This window comes from Notamacropus eugenii, chromosome 6 (genome assembly GCF_028372415.1).
Source record: "Notamacropus eugenii isolate mMacEug1 chromosome 6, mMacEug1.pri_v2, whole genome shotgun sequence".
NCBI lineage: Eukaryota > Metazoa > Chordata > Mammalia > Diprotodontia > Macropodidae > Notamacropus > Notamacropus eugenii.
Genome location: NC_092877.1, coordinates 102217957 through 102236714, shown reverse-complemented (window position 1 = coordinate 102236714; position 18758 = coordinate 102217957). Strand labels below are relative to the sequence as shown.

General features: G+C 35.4%; 1 protein-coding gene across 2 annotated transcripts in view; it reads left to right on the top strand.

Annotated features, from left to right (window-relative positions):
* CORIN (corin, serine peptidase) overlaps positions 1-18758 on the top strand; it is a 240980-nt gene that overhangs the window by 33699 nt on the left and 188523 nt on the right. For both annotated transcript variants that reach the window (XM_072620690.1, XM_072620689.1), the window contains exon 2: positions 11499-11643. In XM_072620690.1, the coding sequence (XP_072476791.1) occupies positions 11499-11643 (145 nt within the window). The remainder of the gene's footprint in view (positions 1-11498; positions 11644-18758) is intronic.

Below are 18758 nucleotides of genomic sequence, written 5' to 3'. Positions count from 1 at the left end.
CCTTTTCGACTTCTGTTGATTGTCACCCTTCTTGGTAGATATGGAAAGAGGCATAGGACAAGGAAGTAACATTTACAAGATCTTCTAGAGATGCTAGTCTGACAGTTGCCTCCAAAGAAAACCATGGGGGACAAGAAGAGCTATGTGTCTTCTGAGACCTCATATAATCTAACTAGAGTGACAGTTCATAAATATTAAAAAAATTAATAATAATGCAAAAAATCAAACAACAGTTCAGGAGAGCAACACTGATATCCTTTCAAAGTTATTTTGATATCTGAATGAATCTATGCTTTCATCAATGTGATTGCTACTTCCATCAGTACAGATTGATGCTCAAGTCTAATAAGCTTGTGTGACTGTCCTTCCACAAATCCTTCACAGGAAGTTCGTACAACATGCTGAGGACATTATTCTACAGTGATGAACATTTCCTAGATATCATAGTACTCTCAGGATGTCAATCATTTATTTATCATTATATGTCTGGTCTACTTCCTTTTCATGTGTACGTGTCTTTGATCCTTTATATGACTTTTATATGATTTTTCATTAGTGATAATTTGCAGCCTGCCTATTTCCACCATGCACTTTCTATTGCCCTTTGGGTAACTCATATTTTTAATCCTTCAGACATTGGTATACCATGGCTCATAGTATCACTGGAAGAAAATTGATATTTTAACGTTAAAATGGGTTTTAGTTTCAGGAGAAGTATCAAGTCATTGAAAATTCTGTCACTGTAATTTCTGAAATGGAATCCTGTTCTTTTCCTCCAGTTCTCTTCTGTGCCCAGCTTATTGTCCATTTTCGGCATCTCTCCCAATTATATCAGTCTATGATTCATTTCTATGGGAAGTTCATCTAACTGCTTAGCCTTTTCTAAACATTCTAAACAAATGAATTTCTTCATTTACTGGGTGTGAATAGTTAGTCTAAAAGGTTTTGAGTGATTATGGCTCTCATTTAGGAGGTTATGCAGTGTTCTAGGACTTGATGCAATTAGAATAATGTCATCAGCAAAAAAAGTGTGAAATACTTCACCATCTCTAGAAAATCCTTCTTTAATTTGCACTCTGAATTGAGTAGAATTAGACACATCTCTATTGAGAATTTGTCTCCCTGTTTTATGTCTCACTTGTATTAGAAATCCAAGAGCCTTCAAATGAAGGCATCTTTATCTTATCTGTAATTTGGCAACAAATGTCACCTCAGTGGAGTCTGGCAAAAATTTCCATTACAGGGACTTCACACATCTTACCTAGGAGTGTCATCTCTCTCCTAATCTTTCTCTGAGTTGACACACCCTGCTTTCATGATAAGAGGTTTCCCAGAGAGAGCCTACCACCACATGGTTATATTCAAACTCGAGTCCCAAGGGTAGCTCTGTTTAGCAGAAATACATATTCCTCACTCATAACTATTGCTCTTGAACCCCCATTCAATGAATTTCCTCGGCATATCACAAGTCACTAATGACACATTTAGCTCTTAAACGTAATTGTTCACCGAACAAAATTCTTTGTGTATTCCTTTTGAGTATCAAAGTGTTCATATGTAACAATAGCAGTATGTATATTTTTATTTGACATTTAATTTAAATCTCTTCACACAAATGCTTTTTTTCTCTCTTTTTCATCATTTTACTAATATTGAAGGGATCAGTGTACTTTACACATCTTGCAAGGAGTTATGTGTGATTTTTGATGCATAGGAGACACTGTTGGAGAAGAACATTTAGGACTGAATTTTGGACTACCAAATCAAATCTTTTTTTAAATCAGTCAGAAAATAGAAAGTACAATGGGATCTTGTAACCTTTAAAACTTTCAGTCAGTTGTGTAGTTGTAGACAAATAGTCTACTGTCAAATAGCATTTGCAAAAGCCTGTCCTTCTTACCTTTATCAAAGATACCTTTGAAGTTTATACTCATTATGTTCACAAAATCTTTGAAGAGATGGAAAATTAGGCATGATGGGTAAATATTTTCTGTTACCTTTAAAAAAAATAAGGTCCATATATTTTTGAAATCATTGGGCATCCCTGTCCATCTCCTTTCTGTAACTTGAGAATAAATCTTTCAACACTTCATAATCTGTTGTCTTTATCATGGATCTCTTCTGTATACGCTTGGTCTGGTCAGTAGTCATGGTCAGTGTCTCAGTGTCAATGTGATAAATTGTTGGATAGTCAAATGAATAGTTCAGAAGCAAAGAAATCCCTTTGGGTGAATGTGGTCAGGAAAACTTTCATGGATGACTCAGTTTTGTACAATCACAAAATTTGAGAGTTGAAAGGGACCTCAGTGGTCATCCAGGTCAACCCATATACAAGGAATTTCTCCACTTTAACTTCCTTGACAAATGATTGTCCAACTTCTGCTTGAAGACCTCCCAGGAAGGGAGAATCCATCATCTTTGGAAGGTGCCATTCTTCCTTTGGACAGCTCTCATGGTGAGCAAGCTTTTTCCTGCATCGAATCCCTCTTGGCAACTTCTGCTCATTGCTCCTGGTTCTGCCTGCTGGGACCAAAACCAAATAGAATACTTCATCTGCACGATAGCCTTTCAAAAGGTGAAACCCTGAGACTTCTTTCCTCTTGTTGAAACACGCCCATGTTTTTTGTCGATGCTTGTGTCATGAACTTGGAGTCCTTTGCCATTCTGGTTACCCTTCACTGGATATTTTCCACCTTATCAATGTCCTTCTTAAACTGCAGTGTCTAGAACTGAACACACTATCCTAGAGGAGGAATGATGAGGGCAGATTACAGAGGAATCATCATTTCTTTGTTCCCAGAAGGCACTTCCCTCTTAATGCAGTGCAAGATTTTAATAGCTTTTTTTAGACAGTCACATCATACTGCTGACTAAATGTTGAGCTTACAGTTTATTAAAACCGAGATTTTTTTTTTGAGTTGTTGCTTTCTGCCATGCTTTCCCCCATGCATAAGATCATAGTGAATATTAGGATAAAAAGTATGAATGAGAGAAATTTTTAGGTAAAAGGAATGATATAATAAAAAGCATGGAAGTAGAAATTATAAAACATTTTAAGTCTGGTCAGAGGTGTAGTCTGTCTGGAATAGAGGTTCTAGATGGGAGATAAGGAGGAGATGATGTTAAAAGCTATCTTACAGGCAGATTGTAGAGGATCTTGAATACTAGGTCATCCCAAAAACAATGAGGAGGAACCATTAAAGGATTCTTCAGAAGATAGTGACACAATGGGAACAGTGTTTTAGGAAGATTAACTTGGCATCTGTGTGCAAACTAGATTGGAAGAAGATGGAGACTGGATGCAAGTAGAACAACCAGAAGACTTGCATTATTCCCAGTGTGAAGTAACACACAATTGTTGCTTTACTCTTTAAACGTTGAATGCTCCATTTGCTCTAACTTCTTTCATTTTGCTTTCTGTGGAATTGGGAACCCAGAACTCTGATTTGTTGAACCTTTTTGAATGTGGGTAGTAGATAGCTTAAGAAGTCTTGGGATAGGACAGAATCTATTGATTGTTACTGTGTTGCCAAACCAAAACACAGTTTCTTCAAACTGAATGATTTCTAAACTCTCTGGGCCATTAGTGGTTGGATGGTGTCTATTTATAACATAAACTTTCCATAAACCCTATGTGATTGTATCCCTTTTCACCTTTTAACAAACTGGAGATCTTTTTTGTCTCTGACTAGGGTCAGTTATCATGGCTCACTGGCCTTTAGTCTTCGTATGTTTAGATGAGGGTCATGCTTCAAAAAGAACTGGATATGTTCCAATTTTGGTGGGGAGAAGGGTCTGAAATAATCCTTCTGTGCTCATGGGTCAATCGTGATGCTTCCTTATACAATCCTACCTTTTTCTCCTTTCTTATTGATCTCTAATGGATAGAAGAAGAGAATGTTGGAGATGGACTGTGTGACTGATGGAACAGAAGTATATTTATACTCCTCTAAGATTATTCTGCTATAGAAGACTTGTGGAAAGAAAAACCATGCAACAAAATTCTCAATTAATATAAATTATTAATTTGTTGGGATAGATATAAAAAAACCTCTAAATCACATCATAGATTCAAACAAAGCAGGAAGGGACTTCAGAGGCCATGTATCCCCTCCATTGTCTTTATAGTTAAAGAAACTGAGATCTGGAGAGATTAAGCAACTGCCCTGGATTACCCCTTTAGTAGCAGAGACAAGATTTGAACTCGGATCCTCTGACTCCAATGTGACTACTATGCCTACTATACCAAATGTTTTCCATGTCTTGGATTCTACGAATGTGTGGTTAATTTCTTTTTTCTCCCCCAAGATTTACTTTTTTAAAAAGGTGCTACAAAATATTTTAGAATATGTTCTGGGTTCAAGGCATAATCATTCCTAACTCCCATATCTGTACCTTCAGACTGTTTATCATTGATGCTCAGAATGATGACCTGAAGGCACTATAAGTTCTTCAGGTATCTGAGAAAAAATTCAATATGTTCATTATATTATTCTTACTAAGGCAAAAAAAGTGAACTCTTTTAAAAACATTCCAATAACAAAAAGCATTTAAAATTGAATTAAACAGAATGCTCTGAGAATTCCGCTTGATCCAAGTTTAATTATACATATGGCAGGATTAGTGCAAGGACACTTTTTTTCTTTTAGGTCAGAAAAAAATGTCCTGGAAATTTTCAAATAATTAATTGTTAAATTTTTTTCTTCTACTCTTATAGAAACTAGATGAACAAATGTTATAAATGCTGTTGGGAAAGGGAAAGAGGAATGGGTACCAACCTTGGTCTCAGTCAACATGCTGAAGGCATCTTGTTTCATATAATTGTTAACTTTTCACCAAGGTTCATTTAATGATCTAAACCAGGGGTGAGGAACCTGTGGTCTTGAGGTCACATGTAGCCTTCTAGGTCCTTGGGTGTAGCCTTTTGACTGAGTCCAAGTTTTTACAGAACAAATCCTTTTTTTAAGAGGGTTTGTTCTGTAAAGTTTGGATTCAGTCAAAGGGCAGAACTTGAGGACCTACAGGGCCACAGGTTTTCCATCCCTGATCTAAACACTAATAATAAGATTCAAAGGAGAAAAAGATGTTGTGAGAATGGCATACCTAGGTAGTACTTGTGTAGTCACCCTAATTTTGAAAGTTTAACATTTGTGTGCTCAACTTTAGATTCAATTCAACAAGAATTTATTAAGCCCCTATTATGTACCACATATTATACCAGGCACAGGGATTATAAGAAAAACAACAAAATAATCTGTCTTGGAACAACTTATTTTCTACTGAGGAAAACAACACAGTCACACAGAAATAAATATGACATCTATTTTATGTAGGGAGAGGAAAATCACTAACTTCTGGGGATCAGGAAAGGTCTTGTCTTTGAGGTGATACATTAGTTTAGTGTTGAAGGGATTTAGGGACTTCAAGAAGCAGAGATGAAAAAAGAGAACATTCTGGGCACAAATTATGCCATTATCTTTACAAGTCATAAGTGAACCAGTTTGGTTGGTTAGGGAATAATATGAAATATGAATGATATGAAAGTGAATATATATACATGAATCATATACATATATATATATAATATGAAGTGAAACCTCAGAATTGGTTTAATTTGAATTTTTCTACTTTTTAATGCTTTGGAACATATTTTCATAAGGTAATTCATAGTTTGTAATTCTTCTGAGAACAGTAAAATTCCTTTGACCATTTATCTCCTGAGGAATGGCTTATGGTCTTGTATTTTTATATCAGTTCTGATATATTTTAGATGTCAGACTTTTATGAGTAAAAGTTGATGCAAATATATTTCCAAAGCAATTTCCCTTATTCCATCTTTATTGCTTTTATTTGGTACAAAAACTTTTAAAATTCATGTAATCTAAATTGCCTGTTTTGTCTTTTGTGATCACTTCTATCCCTTGCTTGGTTAAGAATTCTCCTCTATGTCATAATTTTGATAGGTGTCTTCTTTTGCTCTTTATTTTTAAAAATAATATGACCTTGTATCTTCAGGTAGAACATCCATTTGATGCTTCTGGCATATGTGGTATAAAGTATTGGTCTAAAACCATTCTATGCTGAGTTACTTTATAGTTTCTCCAGAGGTTCTTTACAAATAGGGAGTCTTTTCCCGAGGAGTTTATATTCTTTGGTTTATGACATAATGGGTTGTTGAGTTGGGTTCTTTCTGACCCTTGTTTATCTAATTGATACCAACGATATATTAAATATTTTTTAGCAAATAGTAAATGGTTTTGATGATTGCTGCTTTGCACTATAATTAGGGAGTATTTCTCCTTCATTCCTACTCTGTTTCCCTCCCTATTATACCTACCTGAATAAGGGAATATATCTATGCTTCTTGAGATAAGTATAATTTTATTTTTTGAATAGTATTTTATTTTTCCCAGTTACATGTAAAATAATTTTTAGTATTCATTTTTTAAAAAATTTGCCTTCTAAATTCTCTCTCTTCCTTCTCCCCTACCCCATTCCTGAGATGTTAAAAAGTTTGATATGGTTATACATGTATAATTGTGCAAAACATTTCATGTTGTGAAAGAAAACACAGACCAAAAAAACCCACAAAAAAAAGAAAATGAAAAATTGCATGCTTTCATCTGCGTTCATATTTCTCTGGAGGTGGAGAGCATTTTTCATCATGAGTCCTTTGGAATTGTCTTGGATCTTTGTATTGCTGAGAATAGCTAAGTCACTTCACAGTTGTTCATCAGACAGTATTGCTGTTACTGTGGATGGTATTCATTCTCTTCGTTCTGTTCACTTCAATTAGCATCAGGTCATCTAAGTCTTTCCAGGTTTTTCTAGTCATCCTGCTCATTATTTCTTACAGCACAGTAATATTCCATCACTATAATATGCAACTTGTTTAACCATTTCTCAATTGATGGACATCCCCTCAATTTCCAGTTCTTAGCCACCACAAAAAGACCTGCTATAAATATTTTTATACAAATAAGTTATTTTCTCTGTCTTTTTTTGTAATCTCATTGAAATACAGATCTAGTAGTGGTGCTGCTGGATCAAAGGATACGCACATTTTGATAACCCTTTGGACATAGTTCCAAATTGCCCTCCAGAATGGTTAGATCAGTTTACAGTTCCACCAACTGTGCATTAGTGTCACAATTTTGCCATATCTAATGGAATATTTATCATTTTCCTTTTCTGTCATAACTAATATGATAGATGTGAGATGGTAACACAATTGTTTTAATTTGCATTTCTCTAATCAATAGTGATTTAGAGCACCATAGCATTACTATAGTTTGATTTCTTCTGAAAACTGCCTGCTCATATTTTTTGACTGTTTATCAAATTTTGACTGTATGTCAAATATATTTTTATAAATTTGACTCAGTTTTCTATATATCTGACAAATGAGGCCTTTATGAGAGACACTTGCTGTAAAAATTATTTCTAAGCTTACTGCTTTCCTTCTAGTCTTGTTTGTGTTGGTTTTTGTTTGTGCAAAACCTTTTTGATTGAATGCAATCTAAATTATCCATTTTATATCTCATAATGCTCTCTTTCTCTCTCTTGTTTGGTTCCAAATTCTTCCCTTATCCCTATACTGGCAGGTAAACTATTCTATGCTCTCCTAATTACGTCTAAGTCATGTATCCATTTTGACTTTATCTTTCAAAATGTTGGTCTTTATCTAGTTTCTGCCATACTGTTTTCCAATTTTCCCAGCAGTTTTTGTCAAATAATGAGTTCTTGTCCTAATACCCCGGGTCCTGGATTTATCAAATACTAGGTTATTATAGACATTTAGAGATAGGTATAATTTTAAAATTCTTTTCTCATTGAGGAATAACAAAAGTCTGTTGTTTCCAGTTCACTGCTTAGTTTCTCTTATTTTTGTATTTAGTCCTAGATGAAAGAGTGAGTTTATCACAGCACTGATAAACCCATCTAGCATACAAATTGGAGAAAAATAACCTAGAGATTATAAATAGATCATTATTATCTGCCCTGATGAAGGTGAAAAAACACCGATAATTCAAGCAATAGAAAACAGAACTGTTCATCTTTTTACATTCACATACTTGTGACCTTCTGCACTAGCCTTGACCACCTTCTCTTGATTAAATAGTACCATTGTTTTTGCTCAGTATCCAAAGATAATAGACAGAACAGATAATCTGCTTTTAGATGATTGAGAGATGATATCTTAAACATCTTAGTGCTAGCTATCATTAAAAGTGAAAAGCTTACATATTCCTGAGAAATGACTTGGCAGTTTGGTGCACCAGAAGCACATGGATAGTTCTGAAGAAATATAGAGATCATATTTGAGAGTTATCTTACATCATTTCATGCTTTAAATGTACTGTGATGTGTTTTTGGAATATTGCTATTATTATAAAATAGCTTATTGTGGTAGAAAGGATACCAAATCTCCCACCTCCATGCCTTTACACCAGCTGTCCCTCATATCTTCAAGGAACTTTCTCCTCATTTTGCCTCAGGGTCCCTAATTTCCTTTAACGTTCAGCTCAAGTGCTATCTTCTTCATGCAGGCCTTTCTTGGTCTTTCTTCCCGGTTGTCTCATTCCTCCTCACCAAGTCATATTGTGTTTACCTCGTGTATATATACATATCTGTGCAGATCACCTTTTTGGAATTCTTAAAAAAAGGTGTGGACACAGAGCAAAGAGAGATGGGGCCATAGCTGTCTGTGGACATACAAAGCCCTTTTCCAGTCTTTCATTTCTAAAGGCTTTTCATACATTACCTGAAGGCAAACTACCCAGAGTCAAATCAAGTCAGCAAGCAATTGTGAAACACTTACTATGTATAGGTAGGTGGTTCAGTGGATTGAAGACTAACTGGGCCTGCTTTCAAAAGGACCTGTGTTCAAATCCAGCCACTTACTAGCTGTGTGACCATGGGAGAAGTCACTTAACCTCGACTTACTTTAATCTGCTGGAGATGGAAATGGCAAACCACTCCAGTATCTTTCTTTAGGACAACTCTGGACATGGTGGTTCACAGGATCATGAAGAATCATAAAGACAAAAGCAATGCTTGCTCTCAAGGAACTCACAGTCTATTGGGGGAGACAGGATGCAAAATAGCCACGTGCGCACACGTACACACACACACACACACACACACACAGAAGATAAATTGGAAAAAATCTCAGAGGGAAGACTCTAGCATTAAGGGGAATTGGGAGAGGTTACTTGCAGAAGACAGTATCTTACCTGGGACCAGTCATGGAAGTCAGGAGGTGGAGGAGGGGAGGGAGATGTAATGAAGGCTTGTACTATAGCTGTGTCAAGAGAGAAGGGAGAGATGTTATGAGAGTAGAACCAACCAATGTTATTGAAGGCAAAATTTCAAAGAAGATTAATTATGGAGTGGAGGGGCAGGAGAAGGAGGACTCAAGGATGACACCCGGGTTGCACGTTTGAAGAATTGTGGGGATGGGGCATTCCAACCCAATCTGGTAAGCATTTATTAAGTGCCTGCTACGTGTCAGGCACTGTGCTAAGCATTGGGGACAGTCATTAAAAAAGGTAGCTCCTGACATCAAGGGGCTTCTAATTGAATGGGGGGGGGGGGAGGAAAGAGGAAGATGACATAAAAAGGAGGCAGGAAAACTGGGGGAAGAAGACACTAAAGAATACCTGGTATGGGGCATCTTGTTTCACGGAGATGAAACCAGGCAGAGCAACAGATGCAGAGTGGAGCAAACCCCAAAGTTGAATTTCTGTTCTTGGAAGACATTGGGAGGAAATGGGGAGGAACTCTACTCTCTGATCAGAAAGAGATGAGATTGAGGGAAGTGGCTGGAGTTATGGCATGGTTATGAGATTAGATGCAGGGTGAAGTTAGGAAGAGGGAAGTTCTAGGAGAAAGAGGAGTTCAGCTTTGTACATGTTGAGTTGATGTCTATGGGACATCCAGTTAGAGATGTCTAGTAGGTAGTTGGAGATATGAGATTGAAGTGTTCTTTTTGCTTATTTGTTTGACTCGGACCCTACAAGGTGGTAGTGTGTATGGGGAAAAGTCAACAAATGAGAGACAGGGAGATGCAAAGAGGGTGAACTGAAGATGATGACTTGGTAGAGGAGTGGAGTAGAATCTGGAGCCAGAACAGTGTCACAACGAGAATCTATATGCCAGATTCTGCCAAAGTGAGTTAAACTGAGTGCTGTCAGGCATCAGTGCTCTCCAATGACAGATGCAAATATTGACTAGCTAGAAAGAGAATCCAGACCCAGCCAGCACCCATCTGAGATGCAGGAATAGGACACTGGTTAGGATGACTTGTTTGGACTTTCTCCCTGTTCCTTTCTTTGTGTGGAGAACATCTTGCTTGTTGGCTGCCTCACTTTTTTGCTTTACCCATTCCCTAATGGACTACTAGATGGAAAGAAAGCCAGCCATACTGCTCTTATCACCTTCTCACCCTTTTGTGGCAATAGAGTATGACTTTTTAAAACTGCTATTTCTGTAAATTGTAAGTTTTTTTTCTCAATCTGTGTGCCTGTTAAAATCCAGGTGGCCATTAGAATCTATGCCTATTCTCTTAAATTTAATATTAACAGTGAGACTGGGAACTGAGGGAGGACAGAACTCTATTTTGAGAGGGTAGCTTTAAATTTTTGAGGTTTTTCCCTGTAAAATCCAAATTAACATTGCAGGGTCTTTAAGGTGCCAAGTGTTCAGTTGATAATTTATTTGATGGGGAAAGAGAGCAATCTTTGGGAACATATATACCTGAGATAGGCGGGTTACATAAATGACTAGGGGAGTGGCTGGTTTCTTTTTGCCTTGAAAAACTTTGCTGGGCTTGAAAGGGGATATCCCATTTCTGAAGGGAGGGGGGCAAAATATCAAACAGGGTGAGAGGCAGAATGAGTTCTATGAGCATGTCCACTTGATCTCTGCTTCAGTGAATGAATGACGGCACATTTAGCCAAGTCTGCTAGAATCATTTGGTGGTGGCGGCGGTGGTGGTGTGTGTGTGTGTGCGTGTGTGTGCATGTGTATGCGTGTGTGCACGTGTCTATCTATGTACACATATGTATGTATGTCCATGTATATATAATATATATGCAAATGTTTGCCTCAATAAATGTAGACTCCTTAAGGTAAGATTTGTTTCATTTTTGCCTTTTTATCTCTGGCATTTAGCATCCTGTCTGGCACAAAGTAAGCATTTAACAAATGTTTGTTGATTGATCTATTTGCTAGAGGACCTGGGTTTGAATCTTGTCTCTTGCTTTTTACTCTGTGATTATTGACAAGGCTGTCAACCACTCCATACTTCAACTTTCACATCTGTAAATGAAACCACTTCTATTGAAATACAGGTCTCAAAATACTAAAAAACAAGCAAGTTCATTGGCCTCCTATGGCCTAGGGAAGCTTTAATGTCCACTCTCCCTCTAAATCTCATGATATAGTTCACACAGACAATATTAATTAAAAATATTGAACTCTTTATTTTGTTTTAGGTCTTGGGAGTTGATGAAGATAGCATGGGTGGCGGTTGTTCTCAGAAGCTGGCATCAGCCAAATACCTTCGACTTTTGCTGCTGGTCTTGATTCCATGTATCTGTGCCTTTATTCTCTTGTTGGTGATCCTGCTTACCTTTGTAGGTGAGTCATTCTAATGTCAAAGAAAAATAAGTTTGCAAAATTAAGTTAAAAATTCTGCAAAAGAGATCGTTTCTTAGCCTTATTTAAGATGAAGTGTTAGTGGCACCATTTAAAACTTTGTTCATTGCTCTCTTATTTACGTCCTTCATCTGAGTGAAGTCTATCTTCTTGCCATATCTTGTTCCTTTCTCCTTGCATTTAAACATAGCATCCTTCCATCTAAAATGCCCTTCCCCCTTCTTTTAGAGTTTGTAGTGGGAATATACTGAATGGATAGTCAGACTCAAAGGATCAAAACTTTAGAGCCGGGAAGGACCTTAGAAGCCCTTAATGACCCAGGTTCCAATTCTAGCCTTGCTAGGTGACTTTGGTCTAGTGATTTCACTTTTTGTGCTTCAGTTTCTTCACTTATAAAATGAGTTTGCTTGGACTATATGAGTTCTAAGTGACTTCTCAACCCCAGCTGCCTAGGACATTCAGTCAGATTATGTCTGTGCCTGTTTTCCCTCTGCTCCTTCAAAGACTGGATCAAAACCTCATCCCATTCAAAAAATTTAGTCTCTGATTCATGATCCTTCTATTCTGTGTCCTCTACTTACCAGCAGTTATTCAATGCACACTACTTTTATTTGGTGTGTTGTTTTGAAGTGCTCTGTCACTTAATTTACGTGTGATCTGTCTTTTCACCTAGATTGTAAACTCGAAAGCAACAGCCATGCCTTCTTTGATCATTTCCTTAAGGTTGTAAAAAAAAAAAAAAAGTGTTTGTGCACATGTGCAAGTGTGTAGGCTTGTATATGTGTATAATCTCAAATCAGGTGCTGAATAAATGTATTTGAAGAGCAAAAAAAAATTCCTGAACTGTATAGAGAAAGTATATAAGTCTATATCTTAATGTTCATTGATATGTTTATGGGAACATCATGTTTCTAAAGGGGAAATTTGAAACAGAACGCATTTGCTACTTAAATATTTACCATATAGCATAGGACTAATTTTTAACTGGCAGAGAAATAGTATGGAAGTCTTTATGCTTTTTAACATCCACGTGAGTGTTTTTATAATATGTAGTGCTAATCACATACAATAACAAAATTTATTAGATTCCTCCCAAAGAATTTTCACTCTATTTTTGCCTCTCTTACTTTCTTCTTTAGCAGCTTTACATATTATCTCCTTTTTTGTTGTTCACCTTTAGTCTTCTTGTGGTCAGCGATAGCCACCAGTCATTTGTTTTGACAATTTTATAGCCTGGAAATGGTAGATTTCATACTGAAAAACAAAATGATGGTGTTGAAAATATTAGTAATACCGGGTATATATCTTTCCTATATGTATAGCCACGCATCTACTCAGAACAAAGTACATTCATTTATGTTTAACCCAGTATTTCCTGTAGGCTATGAAGCTAGTATAAGATAGAACAATGTTTTTCCAAATGCATTTTGCTTTGAATTTATTTATTTTTTTTAATTCTGAACATCTTTGCTTTGCCCTTGATCTTAATGGAAAAGCCTCTAACTTTTCTTCATTGTGTTGGCTCTTGATTTTAGAAAGATGCTACTTACCATATTAAGGAAAGGTCCATTTATTCTTATGCTTTCTAGGTTGTTATTTGTTTTTAGCAGAAATTAGTTTTAAAACATCTATTGCTATAATATGGTATAAATTATTTTATTAATATAATCTAGTGTGTTTATAATTTTCTGTATTTTGAATTAACCACGAATTCCTGGTTGTATCTTTTTTGTTAATAACTTAATATTTTTGCATAAATGTTTAATAGAAATATTTATATATAGCATGCATTGTTAATATGGGGTCCATAGAACATCAAGGGGTTTGGGGGTAGATTGCAAGAAGTCTGTGAACATGGGTGGGAAAAATTGAAATTTTTTTTTTTACTAACTTACAACAGAAATCAAGCATTCCTTTCAATTATTTAAAAACATTACTTGAGAAGGAGTTCATAGGTTTCACCAGACTATCAAGATCACAAATAAAACAGCCTACTGTTAGTCCTGAATTTTTTTTCTCTCTTTTCTCCCTTGTTTTGGTATTAAAAGTATAGTTACATCATAGAAAGGTTTTTTTTTTAAAGTATCCCTTTTCCTGTTTCTGATATTTATGCAATATGACAGTTAATTGTTCTTGGAATGTTTGATATTATTCACTTATATAGTAAATACAATGCATTATGTGCTCCTGGGATTTATTTTATTTGGGCATTCATTTGTGGCTTGTCTATTTTCTTTTTTTGTAACCAATCATATATTTCATCTAAGTTTTCAGTTTTGTTGGCACATTATTGGACCAAATAATTTCTGATAGTTTCCTTTATTTCATTTTAAATTGTTATGAATTCCCATTTTTAATTTTTGATGGAAAACATGATTCTCTTCTCTCTTTTTAATCAGACTAGCTAAGTATGCTTTGTGATTGTGAATTCATTTTCTAGATTTTCACTATTGTCCTTTTAACTAAAGAAATAGCCCATGTTTACCATGAAAGTCTCTTTCTTAAAAAGGAAGGCTTACTATTCACCTCCTACTTGGAGTCTCCTCTTCCATATGTCACAGAAAGAAGAGAGGCTGTAGACTCCAACCACATAGAGCATCCTTATGTCTCAATATGAACTTTACAATCCCTTCCCCCTTGCAATAATCACAAGTTCTAATTTCTCTCAAATAGGAGAGTAACATTCCACCTCCTAGACAACTTCCTAGTTGCTATTTGAACAAGATGACCCTTGAATTTAAATGTTTCCTTAGTAACTCCCTAGCAGACTGTGGCTTTTGCAATTTGCCTTGTATGGATTTTAGAACTACAGATATCTCACTTGATGCCCTAATTAGTAGTGTATGAACTTTGAAAGAGTTCCTGCATTTTCCAAGAAAATGCTATATTTTTCATAATATTTTAGAACCATTTATTTTAAAAGATTTTAAATCAGAGATAATGAGTTTCATAAGGACTTTAAAAAAAATGCCTTTTTACATAGTCAAATCATTCACAGTCTGTTTTCAGATCGCTACCAAAAATGTTCTTTCATTTTTGTATTATTACTGAGACATGATCCCATAAAATGCATCTCTATTAAGCTTCTTAAAACACTAAATTAAAGCACATCACTCTTTTGCTTCAAGTGTTCTAAAAGCTCCATGCTACTTTAGAAGAAAAAGGCCAACCCCTTCAGTTGGACATTCAAAGCCCTCCATACTCTGGTTTTATCTTACCTCTACAGTCTTATTCTCATCCTAGCAGTGCCTCTACCTCTATGGTTTGGGGCAAGACACTTAAACTCCCTGGGCTTCAGTCTCCTTATCTGTAAATAAAGTTGGACTAGGTGACTAGTCTCTTCCACTTCCAATCTCCTATTTTGATGGCAGTAGTCTGGTATAAATTTTTCCTATCAAATTTAGCCCTTTCCCAAATGGCCAATCCTAATGTTACATGTTAATTTAATATAACTTTAAAAAAAAGGAATACTAATTTTTAGTAAGGTTATAGAAAGGGCATGACCAATTATAGATGTGGCTTTATTATATGAGAAAAATTCCTTATGTGATGAGAAAAAAGAGTGAAAGCAAATGAGCAAACTTCAATAATAAATGCTCCCAGTTAGGTCTAGGGTTATTGATACATAGGTTCCCTTTATCCTTCCCTATTTCTTTATAGCAAATATTTGCTCAGAGTACATTATGAACTGGAGTATCTTTGTGAAGTGGGAAAACCCATTATCAAAAGTGCATTCAAGAAATAAGGACAATTTAAAGAGAACAGGAAGGTAGCCTAAGTGATGCCAGTTTATCTGGTAGAGATGGAACAGTGAAAGGGGATTAGAGAAGATATATAATTCCCTAAGTACAAGTAGAAGCAATGCTTAGGAAAACAAAACAAAGCAAATATGTCCAGGCAGATGACTCCTTAAGTGGGTCAGGAAGTCAGACAAGGCTCCAATTGCTTATAATTATATCCTTTCATTGGCAATTTGGTGCTCATGCTAGTTTATGGTCCACCCTGTTCCTCCTCTTCCATACTCCATTATGAGCCCCAAAGTTCTGAGTTTTCCCCTGTCTGCTGTGGCATCTATCTCCCATGATCCTTTAATTTCTTTTGCCATCTGGAGAAAGCTACAGTAGAAGGAATGAGCTGCCTTGCCCACAGAGGGGTAGATTCTTATATATGTATGTACACGTGCTCACATGTAAAGTCTTATACATAAAACAATAGATTTAGGCAGTCATAAGGGATGGCCAATTTTTAGGGAAGTAGTTTCTAGTTCAGTTTTAGTATAGAACACAATGTATGTTCCCAGAAGTAAAGGGGAAAATTAATATCTTCATTTGAGCCTTTGGGGAAGCATTTTTATTTTATTTCCTTGTGGAAGTTCGTGGGTATTTCATGGGACCATTGTATGCAGATTTCATGCATGAACATTCCGAGCCTCAGTATGGTTCAGGGACTGAAAATTAGAAGATCAGTAGCTGAGCTCTTGTACCAAATGGTCCTCTGATCTGCAGTGAGAAAACCTGACAACTTGGGAATTTATTCTTATTGTAGGTAATTGTGCTATATGGCACTGGGATGGTCTAAGAGAATTTATGTGTCTCCATAAATCCCTAACACGGTCCTAGGGAGTGGTTTAAAATTAAGAAGAATAAAGTTCATTTAATGGGTCTGCAGTTAGACCCTTTGCCATATATGGTTGAGTCCTTTTGAGTAGTAACTATTTTTAATGTTTTTTTTAAAATGATGTACGTGCTTATTACAGTAAAACAATTTCTACCTCATACAGCCCATTACATTCATGATTACCTGGAGAATCATGCAATATGAATATAAATTTATTTTAGGAGCAGTTGAAATATTCATCTTGCTAATCCTTACAGATTTTATTTTTAATAGAGGGGATCCCTAATAAATAAAAAACTCCAAAATAAAATATGTGCCATACAGTTATCATGTTCATTTTTATATGGCATGGCAGGAAGGTAAATAATTGCCAAGTCTAAGAGGGTACTCTTAAAAAAAACTATTAAAGAATATGTGAATTTGAATATATTTTTAAAAAGCTGGTTTCTGGTCATCTCACTTTTAATTTGATTTATCGAGGGTTGCTTGTATTCCGAAGAACCTTTACATTATTTTGAATTCTAGAACTGAAACATTGTATAGAAATAATTTTGATAGAAGTGTTATTTTAAAAGTTAAATAATCTGCTGGAGTTCCATTATCTCAAACTAAATGCTAAGGTTACTCCTGGAAGGTAGAGAATTAAGCACTTTTAGAAGTTACATTACTTTTGTGGGCTATCCACATCCTCCCTTAGTGCAAGGAAGTAATAATTTATTCACATGTAAGTAGGAAAGAGGTAGCATAGCAGATACACTGTTGGACCTGGAGTCAGAAAGACTCAAAATCTGGCCTTAGACACTTCCTAGTTGTGTGATCCTAGGCAAGTCACTTAACCCTGTTTGCCTCTGTTTCTTATCTGTAAAGTGAGCTGGAGAAGGAAATGGCAAACCACTACAGTATCTTTGCCAAGAAAACCCTAAATGAGATCTTGAAGAGTCAGACATGACTGACATGACTAAACACACCAAAAGGAAAGAAGCAAACATCTATTAAGTGCCTATGTGGGCTTTTAAATGCTTTATAAATATTATCTCATTTTATCTTCATTACAACCTTGGGAGGCAGGTGCTATTTTTATCCCCATTTTACAGTTGAGGAAACTGAGGCAAACAGAGCCTTGCTCAGAACCACATAACTACGTGTGGTATTTGAGGCTGGATTAGCACTCAGGTTTTCCTGACTGCAGACCCAGTACTCTACCCACTAGGCTAGATAGTTGCTTAGTAGTTCCAAAGAATTTTGTATTACTACACAATAGTAATACATTAATACAATAATATACAATATACTATATTAATATAGTGTGTATTATATAAACTAGAATTATATTATTAATATTGGTATGAATAGAAACTGGAAGGCTCTGGTTTTATTAAAACATTTTGGAATTAAAAGTTATTCATATTCAAATTTTATACCTGCCTCATTTTAAATTGTGAAAGTATAACTGATTGACCTATTGTGATTTCGCTTCTTTGGAAGGATTTTTCTTTCTTATCCCATTCACATATTTGAATTGTAAACCTAATAAATGGTGAAATAGGAAAAGCTTCTATTTAGCCTACACTTTTGTCATGAAACATTTTGGATTAATATGTAACAAATTTTTATCAAAACATTCTAGTTATTGAATCTCAATTTAAATATATTCCATTCAACAAAACATTGTTAACACTTCTAAAGAAATTCTAGCAAATATAGTTTTAAATAAAGTGTTTTTATTGTTTGATTACAAATAATTGATAATTCATATATCTGATTTGATTATTCTATCTCCTACGTAGAAATCTTCAGCAGTGCATGCATGCTGTTAACATAGAAATTGCTTCCTAGCTTTTAAAATAACTTAATCATGTGTATATCTTATTGAACATCTTTGGAAATTATTTTATCCAGTAGTTGTTTTTTTTTTTTTTTCTACATGCTGGGTTAGTAGTTGAAGAACTTTTTTTTTTTTTTAAAGGAAATTAAAGCTAGGGGAAAAGTGGATTTTTCATTTCTTTGACTTGAGTATCCATTAAAAAGACAACTTCCCTTACCCATTTCTCTTATAAATAATGTTCCCAGTATCTTATAAATACATAATGTAGTATTTTCGCTAAATCCTTCTCCCCATGAAATAGTGACAAAGCTTTGAGGATCTGGCTGCTAGCCAAAGTAATTAGAAACCTCTTTACAACTTGTAGTACAGACTTGATGATTAATTCTGTATTACCTAAAATACTTTTGACTTATTTTTCACTATTTAAAAAATATGGTGTTAAAAATGGGGATATCAAAAGAATAATCAGTCTTCCTTTGTGCTAATAGTTCACAGTGTGGGTGCTTGGTGCAGAGAGTGTTTACCCTTTTCTTGTGTTCTAATTTTGGTACTATTATGAAAGTTATAATGGAAGACCAACTGTGAATAGTTGCTTAGAAAACAAACTATTGAATCCGGGTTTTAAAATCTTTTTACCTGTTTAAGCAAAATGTTG